Source organism: Bombus vancouverensis, chromosome 11, assembly GCF_051014615.1.
Source record: "Bombus vancouverensis nearcticus chromosome 11, iyBomVanc1_principal, whole genome shotgun sequence".
In the NCBI taxonomy this organism is placed as follows: Eukaryota; Metazoa; Arthropoda; class Insecta; order Hymenoptera; family Apidae; genus Bombus; species Bombus vancouverensis.
Window position 1 is genome coordinate 7,744,960 of NC_134921.1, and position 17,780 is coordinate 7,762,739.

Genomic DNA, 17,780 nt, shown 5'->3' on the forward strand with positions numbered 1-17,780 from the left:
TTGATTAATGGTACACAAATCTATAAACGATTCGAGAATCGTGGAATGTGTTACGTATAAACATGCACCGCAGCGAAATCGTGAAATTCCTGGAAATCCAACCGCGATATCCGTTTCGCGGGACTGAACGAAAGCTGAAGCCGTGCTCCCCTGCTTTGCGTAACTTAGGATCGGGTTAAATGACTGTTCTACTCGTGGAGAATTCCTACAAGCACCCGTTAGGTTGTCATACCAGGGGCTCGAATTCGCAGGAACGACGAAGTGGAAACGCGAAACGAAATGAGAGAATCAGAAAAGACATGCTCACCGCCGCCACAGATTACAAACAGCTTGATCGGAAGTGAAACTGACGGTACATAGATGTGCAATGTTATCCCTTCAAAGCGTTACTTGTCATAAAAAAGCGAAATAATAAAATTTATTTCGTTGAGAAAACCATAGCCAGTGTATCATTTCAAATAAACTCGACCACTAGGTACTGTATCGGAACATGCGTTCCTTTTTTCTCTTTCTGTTCAATTTACGAATGAACAATAGATATTGATAAATAAAAGTTCACAAATATTGATCATCAAGGAGCGAGTCTCTCTCTCTGCGTTCCCTCCAATTTTTCTCTTTTTTCTTTTTTTACGCCCATATAATGCGTATGGAATGCGAACTATAAAAAAAAAAAGGGGAGTAAAAATGCGGGTCTCATCACGCGGACGATTAATTTAGTTTCCGTCGGTGCATCGCGATAAATATTTGTTTCATAAAAGCACCGTTTTAATTAAGCCACATGCATTTCTATGCAGCGGCGCGCCGCTCCCCTGCAGCCTTCCATTCGATTTACATCCCGCTTAAATTATTATTAAAGTCCGCGCGCGCATAATGCATGAACAGCCGCGAGCGCACCACCCGGCTATCTCCAGAATCCGTCACGAAACAACTCTTTAGGATTTAATGAATCGGAAATGAAACACACGAACCAAGCATTCATACGCGAATTTTGAAAGGAGCTTCGTGTCTCCTACCAGCAATACGTGAACCGCGTTCACCACGTTCACTACACTTGCCGCACATTCTCTTTGACCGAACATGAATCACAGTCCGTCCAAAGTAAATTTCTGAGGTGTTTCCATCATTTCAAATTCTCCGTCCAGTGGCGTGCGTCTATAACTTTCCTTTTCGCTTTACCCGTCTCCGTTTTCCCATCTTTAACCACTAACGGGGTGCATGCCTGTTGCGTAAGGAAATTTCGAACCAGACGTTTCCCATCCACTTTACCAGTGTCATATTTGCAGTTCTCGCGGACGAAGCAACAGAATACGTCTGCCGGGACGCGTGTTACCGTCTTGAATGAAACTCCATAGGTCGAGGAATTTGTGCACGGAGAGATTCTCGAATAGACCCGACGAAACTTCGTCAATGTGTATATCTTCCTCACCTTAAGCAGGAACGATCTCAACCACGGAAACCCTTTCGTGCTGTAAACACTCAAACACTCGAAGTCCGAATGCAGATATGCAGTTGGTACCATTAGAGACTAACCGGATGTTAGCTCGCTATCCTTTGCGAAACAGGTACCCCTGGTTATTAATACCGGCTTTCAGAACTCTAACAACATGCTGATACCGCTCGAAAGATGTAAATTGTTCAGTGGCAATTTGTCCAGTGGGCACCTGCAGGCGATATTAATTGCGACCAGGCGAGACGAAACGATGAAAGAGAGAATTTTAATAGGAGGTCTAACAAAGCTCCAGAAATAACCGGCTTCGAAGGTCTTTTATTTTTCGTGATATTCTTTTCCCTTTGCATCGCATGTTCTATTATCGATATTGCAATTCCTAGGCTCTTAAATTTCCCCAGCGAAACACGGTCCGTTGAAAATTACGATCGTATAAAAGTAAAAAGTTAGTACGGGGCAAATGGACAGGAAAGAGCTTCCGGACAGGCGTTCGCGCGAGTTGCTGGTTTCCCGGGGTCGAGAGCGGAAACACAGTAGCGAAGTTTTGGCCGTCTATCTGAAAATCAGTCCTTGTACGTTTGTCGGATCTCAAGACACCCTTCTAACGGTTCACGCTTATTGAGCAATTCCCCGACATGAATGCAGACACAGGCTCTCAGCGCAATGCCTTACATCGCTTTCACGTTCTCTCCGCTCCCATCGAGCTCGTGCATCGCGAGCCCACCCAATTACTAGGATACAGATCGTTAGTGATTTCCAAAGAGATTCCCCTGTACAATGCAAACTCGGCTTCCGAACTTCCCCTTTTCGACCCGCTTTACCATGGAAGATGCTTTCACTGACTCGCCGTAACAAATCGCGCGTGTACCTATTTACGACTGAGATTCGTTGACTGAGAACGTTCACCAACACCGATAACAACAACGACAAGGTTTATGGTAGACTCTGGTTTGAAAATAAAACAGTATAAAGGAAGGTTACAGCAAGGTGTAGAAACATGAAATATAAAGAGCTAAAGAATAGAACCAGTTACATAAAGAACTAGAACATCAAAGAGCGTAGAAACTCGATCAAAACTGATCGTTGTCGCTTTGACTTCGTTTCTGTACGTAGTGTAATGATATTTCCCGCATGTACACTTTTATAATTATTTAACTACTGTCCGTATGAAACCGTCGCTACCAATAAGCTATAACGCAAGTCGACTGTGTGCGCGTTCTTCCATCTGCCCACTGGAAAACCTCTGATTCGATCCATATTAATGATCCTCGGCCGAGTTCCAACGATGCCGTTTCCACGATGTGAATTTTCGTTCGTTGGAAGTTGCACAGAGTTCTTGCGATGGATACGATTCGGGCACAGGGTTCAACGAGAACAACGCCTTAATGTACACGTAATTTCCAGTCGCGCGTAGATTCAGATCGCGAAGGAACTCGGAGCACAGTGTCCGTGAGTAATTGCTATTTTCTTGCCTTTAAATCGTGCCACGGCAAGATTATTATTCATGAACCAAATAAACTATCGTATTGTCTGTAACAACGTTCGCCTGGCCGTTCCGTTCCGTTGCCTCCCGTTCTGTGTTCACGTAACTTGCCGTTAAAATAAATTCGTCGAAGCACGTTCGCTCTCTTAACCAACATTTATAGAATAGCGGAACGTATTTCGCGATCCAACCAGACATATCTGGTCACTATCGTCACGGTTTCGCGTGATATTTTCATCGAACATGAAAGAGAAAACAGATAGGAAAGAGAGAGAGAGAGAGAGAAAGAAAGAGAGACAAACAGATAGACAGACAGACAGACAGAAGCGAAAGGGCCAATAGCAATCCAACCGATTCGATATAATTAGATTTACATCGCGTTTCGGTTTCGTCTCGTTTGAACGGAATCCAAATATTGCTGTAAATTATGGGTAAAAAGGCGGCCACGACCCGCTTTAGCCCCTCGACTTTATTCCCGTCGGCCAACCGAAGTTAACCCCTTTTTTTCGGAACGTTAGCCTGTCGTTACTTTCTAACGAACTATGGATATATATATATATATTTACTATATATATATATTGCTATATATATACCTATATAGGTATATATATATATGAAAAAGATAGAACAAAAAGCGAGGCGGAGACGGCAACGACACGCATTCATAAATGTGAAACTTTCGTCGGGCGCAATCGAGATAAAAGCTTCAAAGACCGGCAAGTGTTGTCACGTGATGCGGTGGAACGCGGATTATCAAGCTACCGTTTAACCAAAATACCCATTACCATAATACTGGCTGCGCGAAATGGCAACTCGAAAGAATGGAAAACATGCGATAGCGAAACGGAGGGGAAAAGATGGAAGAGAAATAGAAAAAGGAGGAAGACCTTGGGGTCGTGCGTATTACTTAGCGTTGATGAGAGCCTTAATAATAAAAGGGGAAAAAACGGAACATGGTAATCGAGGTTACTGGAATTGGCGAATTAATTGAAACGATGCTATCGCGGGATTCTCCGAGTGACCTAACGTGAGAATTTATAAGAGGAAACGAGCACGTTCGTGCGAATCGAGCGTTCGTTCGATTCTCGATCTGTTAATTAAAGAGACAAGAATGCGAGACTAAAATAGCCCCGGCTTTATTAAGTCTCCAGACGATTTGTTTATCTTTGTCAAGCTACTATATATACGCACGTACTCAGGGAAATAACGGATGTCGATTTACATTGAAGAAGTTGCCCGTGAACAATGAATCGCGAGACAAAGAAACTTGGAAAATCGAACCGTATGTATGTAAATTCCTGTAGTGTTTAAATGCTTGTCCTTATTTCGTCGCTTCACCGCAATTCCCCGTGTCTCGTGCAACATGTACGATTCCTGTACGCGAGACACGTGGCTCTCTAATGGGCAATGCCGCTTCAATCTCGTGGAGCAAGTAGCATAGTATTATATGTTTCACCCATCGATACGATATGTCCGTGCGCTTCTCCTTTCTATTCGCCGGCTACATAAAAGAGATTTCATATAAAGGACAGGCAATCTTCGAGGGATAAGTCGAAACGTACATAGACTTCTTTCAGTTCGAAGACGTCGCATTCAATTAGAAGGCAAGGCTCTTGCAAAATTGCAAAAGACTTTGCGCGCGATCCGCCGATGCACGGACAGCGATACGGCCCGTTTCATTATCTCGTACCTTTCTCCATTTTCTTTCTCTTTCTCTATTCGCTCTCTCCTTTTATTTCTTCTTCTTTCTCTACTGTCCCTTGCCTTCTCTCCCTGTTTTCTTCGCTCGCTCTTTCCCCAAGCACGCAATGAAATTTTATACGGCCGAGCCACCGAGCACGTAGCGACAATAGAAGTAGCGTGCGAATTGTTCGACGGCGACCTTCCTATTGATTTCCACCTGCGTCGATTTAACTCGACCTCCGTACTCACCCTCCCAGCCATCGCTTTCCCCTTTCCATTCGGCTCATCCACCGCGTTCCTCATTCCACCACGATGATGCTCTGTGCTCGACCACCAAATTATTGCGTAACGCGACTACTGCGCGCGCGGAAAAAGACAAATAACACGGTAATAACTCCGTGAATATCGCGGAAAAAACACAGGAGGGAAATTTCCCTGGTTGGATGTCATCCATCCGGGCAAAACAGTTTTCGAATGGCGGTAGCTGAGGTGCTCGCGGAACCGTGCCATTTCTATGCGCGTGCACGGGGATGAACAAAATGTCAAGCATCTCGTGAGATTGGATGGGAAAACGGGCTTCTGCTTGCCGAACCTTTCGCTCTGATTTCTCGTTTCCCGAATATAGCGACGCGCCTTAATGGCGCGAGCATTGTCGATCTTCTACTTCTCTTCCTTGACGATGACAATTCGTCGGAGCATTCAGGGTAACATTCATCGGAACGTTTCCCATTTCCCACGTTTAAATCAGGAGAGGTCGGCCGGAATCGTTATCGTCCGGACGTTTCGTGTTACGTGCACCAATGATATTAATGCGAACGCGATCGCCTCTCGAGCGTCGGAGCTAATTGCGCGCGACACGCAAAGTTTTAGCCATTGGAACGTAACGCGTAACACAGCGGCGATAAAATCCCGCGAATATGCGGCTTAATGAAATGGTACACGCTGCTTTTCACCCCTCTACTCGACTTTTGATTGCGTCCATCGTATTTATGAGGCACAATCTATACTTGCGGTCTCAGGAAATGCTTATGCATTATGGAATCTCGTTACGAGCCACTAATTTCGAAAGAAGCATGTTCTTTCCCCTTCCTTCCTCTTTTTGTTTCACTGTGTTTGTTCTTCGTGCAACGACCATAAAACAATCAGCCGTCGTCACGAGCTATTAAGCTCTGTTTCATTTGACGTCTCTTTTTTCTACTTCACGGCGATATCGTTTCAATAAAAATGGAGAACAAAGTTCAAGATAGCGAATTGGTTCTCACATCGATTCCCGTGTCCGTGTACCGCGTTTCGAAGTCTCGGCTTGCAGGTAAACTGAGGCTAACAATGGGTGAACCCGGGGGAAGCGACTTCGTCTAACGAAGGGAAACGCAAACATTTTATTTCGCAACTTTCGAAACTTGTCGAGCTAAACGAAAGAGGCTGTGAATTCTCTCTCGGATTCGTCTTCTTTCTTCTTTCTTTCCCGCTTGCTTTGTTCTGCCCTCCTATAGATTTTCTTTTCCTTCTGTAGCTCGATCGAAAATTTCATTAAGACATTCAGACCGACACTGAGTAGTCCTCTATTTTGAACGTGGGATACGTATTCTCTTGGGAAGGATAATAAAATATCCACGAATAACCGACGATTCATAGGATATAATTGAAAGCTATTAACATGCTATTTGACGGGCTCGTAAACGATTTTGTTACTTTTAACAATACAATCGAGGGATGAAAGAGATACAACTGAAAAGTTAAAAGTCCCGTGTCGCCCAACTCTTTAGATTTTAATTCCATTTTATACAATCGCGTGCCACGAATAAACCTTCCAATTAAAAGTCTCGACTGTCTTCACTTCAATTAAAATCTTTCTTTCGAACCGTATTATCCTCCAATTTGGACTCGTTCATAATCGTAATAATAACGAGGTTTAAGAGGATCTATACAAGATAGCTAACGAAGATGAGAACCTAAACGAGAACATCGACACAATTTACGTACAAAAATCTGTCATAGAACTAAAAAAAAAAAAAAAAAAAAAGAAAAAACGGGGCTATTTCTTTGATTTCTTCTGTTTCTTTAAATCCTATCGTTCGGTACACCCCGGCTACAAACCCGGCACGAACAGCTACTAACCCTCATTTCCCTCGATTCTCCCAAAGGCCACCCCGTTCAGCTCTAACGTTGATATGATAATAACTTTCCTGCGCTCTTGGGAACGGAAATCGCGTAAAACCCGAACTCCGGGTAATGCTTTTTGAAAAACTTTTTGAAGAATGTTCCTCGACTTGAATCTCACCATTCCATCCCCCAGATTATGGACGACGCAGGGTAGGAGAGCGGTAGATCCAGATTGGGCGGAGATCACCGTGGAATTTTCGGTACCGAAGCTCATCGGAAGCGTAGGCGGTAGGTCGATGTCCAGTGGTTTCATGCTGGCTTCTAACGAATTCCCGTTCGCCGGGACGACTTCCGCCGTGACCGCTGTCGGGTACTCTGAAAAATAAGCATTAAATCAAAGGAATCATTGCCATGTCGTTGAAGGATTCAGGGTGGTTCTCCTCGGCACAAAGCTCGTCGTACCACGAGCAGGATCCTCGTTAAGAGGCTTTCCTCTGGACTTTACTCAACCCCTTTGCGCCTTACCTATCGACCCCTTCAAATATTTATGCGCACCTCGTTCGAATAGCCCCAGAGGATTTGTTGAAACAAAGGATTGTTCTTTTCTCGTGTTTATTTGCTAACAGGGAATGAGAGGCGTCAAATGGAAATGTCAGAGAAAGAAGACGTATAAGAAGAATTGTGGACGAATAGCTTTTCGTTGTTTGATCGAGTACGATTTATCGATGGGTTGAATTTTAAACATTCAGTTAACCGTACAGCATGCTGGAAAGTCAAAGTTAACTTCCGTCGATCTGTCTTTCTACGATGGCTTGTAGTTCTAACGGGTTTATTTGTTATCTCTCGTCGAACAAGTTGATCGAACCATGAATCAGGACAAATGTTGATGACCGACCGTGATAAGCAGCAGAAAATACGGTCAATCAATCGAAGTTAATTTTCATGATGGACAGGATTAACTTAATGCAATAATTCTTGTCAGAGGAAAGTTTAAAAAATACGATGGAAGTAGATCTCCTTTTCGAAGGATAATACGACTCTCGAATCATTTTAATGATAATTTAAAGTTTTAAGCCTTGGAAGGTGGGTAACCACAGACTTACTGTTGCTCGGGCAAAGTTTGGGAAACTTTCATCTTCTCGAAAAGAAAAACGTTCTCTTGTCAGCGTCGTCGCTTCCTTACTTATGCTAGTGGAACGTTGGCGGTTTTCGTTCCTTCCACCGGTACATTATCCCTCCAAAAAAAGAGGTAGAAAAAGAAGAATTAAAAGCGGAGATTGCGAGAATCTTCTACGTGTTAGTACTAATTATGTTATACCGATACACGTTTGTATTAGTTACATTATTCCTCTTTATCTATACATACGTATGAAAAGCAGCGTTATGATACACGGTTATGAATCTTTAACATACTTTCGCGACCAATTTTTATGGCGTTAGCATAAAAGCGGATCAAAAATTGCAATTTTAATAAGACTGGAATAATCCCGAGTATGCATAAGTATATCATTTAAATTCCGTCTGACTGATCATACGTGGATTTAATAGCCATCTAGTCAGCTAGGGTGCAATTGCGCGAGATATGCGCATAAAATTTCGTAGGATAAATGTTAAAAAGCTCTTCTCGACGAGTTTTGCGAACGGTTAACTGTCTTTTCACGAGGCGAAGCTGGATTTTTCGCGGGAGTTCGCACGGCGAGGTAAAAGTTTAGTTCGGAGATAAGAAGAATTCCGTGGCGGGAGTGTTTAACGAATGCAGCGAGTTCGCTTTGATTCTCTTCCTCCATTTTCTTTTACCCGATCCCTATTATTCAATAGAACGTCAAATTTACTAGCCGAAATTTTTCCATTCGTCCGACACTCGATCTAACTTCGGACTCTCGAGAGTCGTCGGATAATACATATACATATGGGAGCACCGCGTGAGACGGGTAAAAACAAATAGCGAAACTTCGAAAGGCTATCCGGGAAAAGTTTCATTATTTTCAAGAACGGGACCGTGCCAAGAATTTCTATTAAAATAATAAGAACTTAAACGAGCGATCCTGTTATGAAACGTATCTATACCATGGAACGTGAAGGTAAAAAGTCCCATCGAGATATTTTCGAGCGAAAATCTTGTTTGAGGCGTTAATTTTTTTCTGCCAGCTTATCGAAGCTCTCTTTAAGCGGAAGGCAAACGTTGCTTTTACGCGTTCCTTTTCGTTCCTTGTTGCATAATTTAATTAATGGATGGTCGGGCTGAACGAGGCAATCAACATTTTAAAAGATAGCAGCCGCTGGTGTTACATTCTGCTCGACGTAAATCGATTCCACCAGGCGTGACAACCAGATTCTTGTAATCGTTCTGACCAGCTCGTTAAACGAAAATCAACCTTTATACCAAAGATAGTGGAAAAAAGGAAAGAGTAATCCTATGACAGGAATAATCGACTGTAAGGTGTCGTTATTACTGAAAACTTGGGAAATGAGATACTTCTGGGGCTTAAGGAACAGCAATATTCGTAAATTCCCATGCGCTAAGCGTCTTTCAGAGCAATTTAACTACCAACTTTTCTCCAACGTTCGCTAAACTAGAAATAAAACACCACGATGTCGAGCTCGTTTGTTTCACCATAACTTCAGCATGCCGCACTCTCTTTCCCTCTGGTTGGCAACTTCAACTACTCCGGCTGCGAAAATTTATTCCCAATGCGAGACAGCACGATTTCGTGACGTAAAATAACGCGAACATTTCCTTCGCATAGATTCCTTCGCGTAGGAATACGGCAAGTACGCTTTTCGAAGATCGTTTCGCTTTCCAGAAATCTCAGAGCGCGACGAAGGTGCAGGTATCACGAGACACGCGTAAATCGCGGCATCGAAGGAAATTTCTCGACGATGTTCAAAACGTCCCAGAACAGTACTGGTGTTTCCGACACGTCTTACACACGGTACGTATAATAAGTATCGTGAGTTCTAAACACGTAGTACGGTACATAGCTGCGTGTAGCCCCGGGCATAAGCTTCATCGGGTAACAATCATGAAATATATCGAACACGCCGTTCTCTGTGTTTCGCCTCTGTATTTCTCTCGCATTGGAACGAGCCGTCGGATAAACTATTTTTCGGACCAAAATTCTACGTTACACGAGCAAAACGAACATTCACACGCGCGTAACAGCCGGCCCAGCAGATGGTCATAGATATAGAATACGAAACAGGGCCGTGCGTGATATTTCTCCTCTCGTTCATCCAAGTATATTTAGCAAGTAAACTGATGAACAACCGCGACACTGCACACCGGTTCACCCCTTCCCGACACGTCGTGTATCTTTTTTTCTCGTTTTTCTCTTTTACGATCCGACAGACGCGTCACGATGAAAGCGGCCTTTTTACCGCGTTCTTTACATAGCCTGCGCGGAGACACGCGGACTCGCGGAGACGCTTTTTGTCCGGCTACGGACGCAATAAAGCGAATAAACGCTCATAAACGAGCCTAACCGTGGCCCAACGACAAACCCCCTGAAGGGAAACTATAAATTCACCGCTACTCGTTTAGCGAATATTTGTTCATCGAAGGTACACGTGGCGCGTTTCACTAGCTCGGTATGTTTTCCTCAGTAAATCGCCAGGCCTTCCACGGAAGTTTCGCGGCAGGGTTAAGCGTGCATCTAAAATTTGCATGAGTGATGCATCTCTCGGTGTGTTGCTAAATTGAACAAGTAACCCTGCTGGTATCGCTTCACGCAGAAATAGATTAAATTAAGTTACGCGCGGCTTCTGTACGAACTCTTGGAAATCTGCGGTGAACCAGGCTGATTCCTCGCGAATGGAGAATGGTAAATAGCATGTAATAAATTCCGAGAGATGGAAGCCAGTCCAGTCGGATTCTGGAGATTAAACTTGACTTAAATTTAACGCACAAGACGTATTCATATTTTTCACGATGAATCGCTATGAAAGGGCAAAAGCTTTTGTTCTTATTTCGCTGTTGGGATACCGTGTTCAACGTATTCGTTGCGAATTGTAATTTGAGTAATACCTGCTAAATAATATATCAAAATAAAGACACGTATTAATTGAATCATGTCTACGTCAGGAATCAATAAATAAGACAAACAGAGATGTAACGACTCGCAAGGATAGGAAGGTTACGTGCGATGAGATTTCATAGCATTGGAAAGTGCGGAACTCTCGTAGTGCTTTATTACCGTGCTTAAACGTGATATTGTACTCATACGGCATAGTTTGTTACAGAGTATCTATACTCGTAATCTACGGGGAAAATATTTACTGCGTGCATCTGTTGGCGCATGAACACGCGTATTGCGATTTATACCAGGTACCAGAGAGCTGAACTTTATTTACAAACTTTCGTTCATTCATTTACATAATGAAAACGCGTGACGTTATCATTAACCTCTTCGTACGTTAATAATAAAACTGAAATTATGTTGGCTGAAATATGAAGGATATGGGAAAATAAGCGAGATATTATCGAACAAAGAATTATCGAGTACGATGAAAAAGAGTAGAAAGGGGAAGGTGAACGAAATCGAAGTAAAATGTCAACGATTTCGAGAGATAAACGAGCACTTGTGCCCGCAGGGTGTTGCCAAGGGTTCATAACGTTCTCGTTAAAGAACGGCTCTCGAAATGATCGAATTTCAGGTGCAATTTCGACCCGATGAAGCGATAATTCGATAGCAATAATGGTCACGCATCAAGAGTCCACTACTAATCGACACCAGACCAGCTATTTTGTCGTTCCTCGCCAATATTATAATCGGCTTGCATTATTCGCTGCTTCAAAGATATATCTGTAATTTATAAACTTGTAATTCAAAACCTCTCCGCTTAACTGCGCATTAACGAACGAAGGATGAATCGGTGTAATTTACATGTTCGAAACGCGAAAACTTCTTTACATATGTCACCGATCCGATGAATAATGGTCGCTTATTCACTTTGAGAATGGCCGGCACCAGTAAAATGGCAAAGCCACTTGTTATCTTTGGAATTTAGTAATAGCATTTGCACGATTATATATGTACATAAAGATAGAGATGAATGAAGGGCATTAAATATCTCCAGTATAAAAGGACAACGTGAACGATAATGAAATAACGAAGAGAAAGGGGCTTAAAGGTTTTCGTAGCTGGAAGATCCGAGAAGAATCTCGAGTTAACTTCTTAAAAGGAGCATCGAAGCTGGAACCTAGCACGGGACCGCATTAGCACATTAAATGGCTACATTAAGAACTTTATATAATAGTTAATTCGGTCTGTTTGGGCGGCGCTATTGCTTCCGGTGAATTTCATCGTAATCCCGGTGTCTTTCCACTGGCGTCATAAATGATCGATAAAGTCCACACCCTGTGCGCCTGGGGACGCATAAAAGCGCCAACTTTTATGATGGTTGAACCTACGCGCGTTATCTATTAGCGCGAAACGATTGCGAACAAACCTGTATTCGAGTCGTGTATAGCGATTAATACGCGTTCTCGATGATAAGAATAGAGAATAAAAATTCTCTTAGTTATTAACGCGATAACACACCGTCAATCGGGAAATTCATATTCATACAGGGCAATGAATAGTAAATGCAATTTCACCGAGAATAATTTCCAGACTGTCGGTTAATAGAGACGGATACGAACAAGAAGTGTTTCGAGTAATCGATGAGGCGTAATGACCTTCGACGGATTTCCTCAGATTGTCTCCGGCCGAAGAAGAAGATCGTCGTACTTTCGAAACGCTTTGTAGGTACGTTATACGGGCAATACAAATGTAATTCGGTTGGAATTTGTTAAAAACCGAAGTGGCCCTATATCGCGAAAATCTTAACAAAAGATAGCGCGTTAAGATCTTTACGGCTGATTGAAGTCTAAGCGAAGATATTATTACGATGGTACGAGACCAGTAAAGTGGATTCGAGGGCAACTCGACTCGGGAAGATCTATAAAAATGATCGTAGGCATTTCGAAAGGGAGTTCGATGCAGGACGGGCACGCTAGCCCGTATATAGTCCCCGTATTACGCGCCTGGTCTCGACAAAGCGACGATTACGAGTGCTACGTAGCATGGAATGGATTCGCCGTAGGCGAAACGACGAAACGTTCCATCGAGCGAAACGCAAACATTTGAGATCGGAGCTTTGTATGGTAGAGAGTGAAACAAACGTGCCGAGGAAACCGAGAAGCGTACGTGAACACGTCTATACTTACCAGCAGTTCGCACCAGCACGTTAAGCAGAATGGATAGCAAAAGGGTGGTGGCCCGGTATCCGTGTATTATGATCATCAGCCACCTCGATACGTTGAATCCCGCACCGTGCCATAGACCCGTGGCCTCGTGCACCATATTTTTCTGCCTCGCCTTTTTTCACCCAGCTTGCCGCCAATTGCCAGCGCCTCGTCGCCCGCCCTCATTCACCGTGTCTTTCTCTGATCCAACGTTAACCCCTCGATTGGTACCCGTTCTCGAGCCACGGGTTTTATCTGAGATTGAAAACGCTCCTTACACTCAGAAGGAATTCTCGGAGGTTACATCGCAACTATTCTACCAGGTCGGGAAACGTCGTTGAAGAAACTCGATTCTTCCGCGTCGATTTGCTGTTTTCGATATTTCGAGTAGACAGAGGGAACCTTTTATCGCGTTCCACTGTGTTGCAATTGTTGCCTGTTCTCTGGTCGCCGTTTCCAAGGATTGATTAGCACGACCGTAGAAAGAGAAAAGTTTCTGTTGCCCTGGAAACCTAGGAAGCAGAACTGACCTCGGTCCTGCGACAGGGCTAGAACATCTCCGTGAGTAGCTTAGCTAGATCAATCCCCTCTGTCTTGCGTCAGTTCACGGATTACCAACTTCTCCATGAGGCGTGTCTCGTTCTAAAGTATACCGACGGTAACCGTCGTTAACCGTTGCTAATTTCTAGAAATTACAGACGAGTCGTTCTTCCGTGACAACCACACGAGCAAACGTTCTCGAGAAAAGGTTCTTTCGATCGAAGCGTTGCAGAAGTCGGTTTCTCGAGCTTGTTTTATCGCGATCACACGAAGCGTACAAGCCAAGAAAATGCCACGGAAGGTTCTGGCAAGTTGCTCGGTCGTCGTGTTCGACTATTGTTCCACAGTTATAGGTTACGGTCTCTCGAAACGTTCGAGGCACACCAGATCCCTTCTCATGCGTCCGAAGGACAAGCAGGAAGATACAAGTATCGCAATGGCCGTCGGATTTGAATTGCGCTGTGGTGTATATTATTGAAGTTCGCAAGACGTTGTGGTGACCCGTTGGACGACACCCTTTGGAAGCAAAGTTAATAGTTCGCCTCTAGGCGAAAGGACTTTCTTGCTTACCGGTTTTCCATTCAGCCTTCATTCACTAACCTTCCTGCATGGAACATTACTGAATTCTGTACGTTATCAGAAATACAGGATGCTCTAGGCCATAGAACCGAGCGCGTTTCCCGGTTTTCTCTTTCTCGAGTGGCTTTCAGCGTTCCGTTACTACTGTTCCACAGCCAACGGGCTACTTCTGTGAAGAAATCTCTGCCTTTCTTTTTACTCAACAGTACATAGACACCGACAGTACAGACGGGCAGAGAAAGAGAAGGAGAAAGAGCCGTCGACAAGCAACATTCGCGCTTCTATTCCGCTACTTTCCTACTACAAGGCTTTTCTTTACTGCTTCAAGTTAGATATTAACGGAATCGCGTGGGAATTTCACGACGCTTTCAGCGAATACTCAGGATGACTTAATTTCTAACATTAATATTTCCACAGCCGCAAAAGCTTTCTTGCTTCCGATTCACTTCCTGTCCCTTCGACTACGTTCTTTTGAATCCTTCTACAACGTAACATCCACTGGTATACTTGCCTGCGTCAACACCGATAACGAATCCGGGCTACTACCATCTCTTTACCGCGTCAACCGTCAGGACTTTCGTGTCACGTTGTCCTTCCTTCGTGAATCTACGTTCCTCTATCCAGATTTTAATTGGAAATACAGGAAATGTCAACGCTGAAAGAGGAGGGTCCAAAGCGGAACTTTGAAATGTACGGGGATTCTCACCGGGGTCGACACGAATAGAAATTTCTCTAGATATTACAAAACTAAATGGACGAAGCGAAACACGACGATCATTAGATGACACGACTAATATTCTGGCTTAAGCGGACCCTTGTCACGCCTACCTTCTCTGGTCCCTCATTTACGAATGTCTCAACTGTTCCAACCCGACGTCACTCTTGGTGCGCGTTAACAGCGAGCTCGGCGCAACGTTTCCACCTTCTTCTCGAGACCCTTTTCAACGATGCATTTTCGACGCTCGGCTACACTTAACCGGCACACGGCCTGCTTCCTTCTCGCTCGGCAAACCGTCGTCGCTCTTCAGCGCGTTTTACACACGCGTTGCGTTCGTCTCGGGAGGCAAATGCCAGAAGATTTACTAAAGAATTTCGCGGGCTCCCGGGTTTGTGGATATTGTGCAAGTTTGTGGAATACTGCGGCAAGCTGCGGCAAGCTGCGGCTACCAGACGACTGTGTCTTTAGCCAACCAAGTTAACGCTCTCTCCGTGTCTGCCTCTAGGCAGAGAAGCCGATCCTTCTCTTCCACAACTTCCTCGAACCCAAGAACGTCTACCTGCGTAAACACACACGCGCATGCCACTCTCAAGCGATAGTAGCGCGTGGCCTGTCTTCGTGGAAGATCGTCGTGGTTAACCCGCTCCTTTGAGGAATTTGCCCTGTCCCGCGGTTGGTATCCGTACAAGGCCGAGACCAAGCTGCACTGCTTCAGGGATTACGGATGACTCGCTTCCTTAAGGGTCGGCTCGTTCCTGATACTGCTCACCCTCCTGAAATTCGAGCACAGTGGATATAGTATAGTACAGTAGAAGCGTCTCGTTGTCAGACTCGACGCTCGTAAAATCTTAATGGTAACAGGGCTCTTTTTACTTTGCGTTTAGGTCTGACCCGAAATCTCGAAAACCCCTAACGAAGAAAATGTAATAGACAAAGCGGAAAAGAGAATGACATTTTAATTTAATAGCGATTCTTTCTTTCTTTCTTCTTGGCTTTCACCTCAGACTAGTCCCTTAAACGTTTCTGCATCGGAATAGCTCGTGATTTTCGCGTTTACGTAGGCGCCTTTTAATTCGTTATATTAATTGGAAACTCGGTAAATAATTTACTCGCGTAATAACCGTTAATGATAATAAAACCAGAGAATTACTTTCGGTGAATTAATTTCGACGAATCTGTTGCTCCGGGCTATTCATTGTTTCGTCGTTCATCCGGGAATTGTAAACTCGTAGAAAACAACGATCCCACGAGGTACGCGTATAAAAGTCTATCTGTCCGACGTGTAACGTACGTACGGTTTCGTTTTCGACGGTGAAACGCGTTAGTCAGCCGGTGGGAATTACGAGGAACGAGAGAGAAAAAGAGAGAAAAAAAAAGTGAAAGACAGACAGGCCAAAAGGATAGAGAAAATCATTTCGAAACGATTCGATGGAAGAGGACTCTTGGATGAAACGAGTGGAATAGACGGTGAAAATTTTCACTTGGACACGGCAAAGCTGAAGATGGAAAACGCGACAGAGGCGGCATTTATTAAAAGATCATCACTCATTAAAGGATCCTCGAGAAACGAACGAATCGTTGCGACGCCACGGCGGCAGCCACCAAAGCTCACGAGTACACCGCGATACATCCAGTGAAAAGCAACTTTTCCCTCGTCCACGAGAAGAGCACTTCTTCCTCTCCTATCTTTACTACGTGGAGCGTTAAGCTCCCGGAAGACGGCGCGAAATTTAACGAGCGACTAAGGTCGCGAGCGAGTCGGAGTAATAAAAAAAAGTGAGGAAAAACGAGGCTGAGGCAAACGGGATATAAACGATGATGCGGTTCACGCCGTTGGAAGAGGCAACAACTAGTGGTGGAAGCATCAACGATAAGCTTGGAATATGTGTGAGACGGTGCGTGAGACAGAAATGAAATTGTGGTAAATGTTCCGACGTAGATGCATATTTTAAGATAAAGTAATAATAAATCAAGAACCCGGAAACACCGTGTAGGATTAAGATTTTGAAGACTCTCGTAAGATTGAGCGGTGGACGGAGAAAAACAAGTCGATGATATTTTTCCGTCCATTTTTTATGCTGTGAAATCGTAGTATGCTGTAATGCGTGAATTATTCAGGAAAAGATACAATGTCAGGTGTGTGTGTGTGTGTGTGTGTGTGTGTAGTGTCTTTCGGCTTTCGAGTACATACCGTCTTAGTTTACGTTAAGGTCTGCGGGTATAACGATTATGGTTACTGCCACCGAGCTATTATCTTACTCGTGAGAACTCGAAATGTATGCATCGATGAAAAACGATTTTACCTGTTAAATATTTTCTAAGCTATTCAATGGATATGCGAATTACCAAACGTGGGTCAAAGAATTTTTCTCTTTCGCTTCACCGTACAAGCAAAAAGTTTTCTGGAAAATTTGGTCCCTTTTATCGTGGGCTTCGGTCATTTTTGAATCGCTCTTTTACTTTGATAAAAGAAATCTCTCGAAGGAAATGGAAAGTGTTTCCTGAATCTTTCACCGGACCATTTAAGAGTTCGAAGTAAGCGAAAAAGCTTCGATATTTTAAACGGCCATCTTCTCGGTGAATTTAGAGAATGAAGCTCGACGATGGATCGTTCTGAATAATAAGCACGCTAGAAAATATGAACCGCCTTAAATAAGTTTGCTGTCATGCTTCTGGCTTGTCAGTGAATAACTAGAATATAACTCAATGTCTCTTTTCTCGATACACGCGACTCAACTTCCTTTCGTCTATATTTTTCGCTGTACCTCTATTGGGATTAACACCACGGACGATCAGAATCTTAATAAACAAGCTAGAGTTTCCCCCCTTATTGGAGATTATGACCCACGTTTCGAATTAAGAAACCTCGTGTTTTAATCTGTAAAGAAGGGTACGTGATCGACATGATAACGAACAGTGGGATAACGCACGATTTCTCAGGAATCTATCGACATCGGGGAGCAAAGTCACGGAGTTCACAGAGGCTACGTATCTTCTTAGG

General features: G+C 43.8%; 1 protein-coding gene across 1 annotated transcript in view; it reads right to left on the reverse strand.

Annotated features, from left to right (window-relative positions):
• The window catches only part of LOC117153175 (lachesin), a 33,152-nt gene that overhangs the window by 10,498 nt on the left and 4,874 nt on the right, over positions 1-17,780 (reverse strand). Inside the window, exons 2-3 of the mRNA XM_033326942.2 lie at positions 12,925-15,552; positions 6,895-7,091 (exon numbers count right to left, since the gene is read on the reverse strand). Coding sequence (XP_033182833.1) covers positions 6,895-7,091; positions 12,925-13,060 — 333 coding nt within the window. The 5' untranslated portion in view covers positions 13,061-15,552. The remainder of the gene's footprint in view (positions 1-6,894; positions 7,092-12,924; positions 15,553-17,780) is intronic.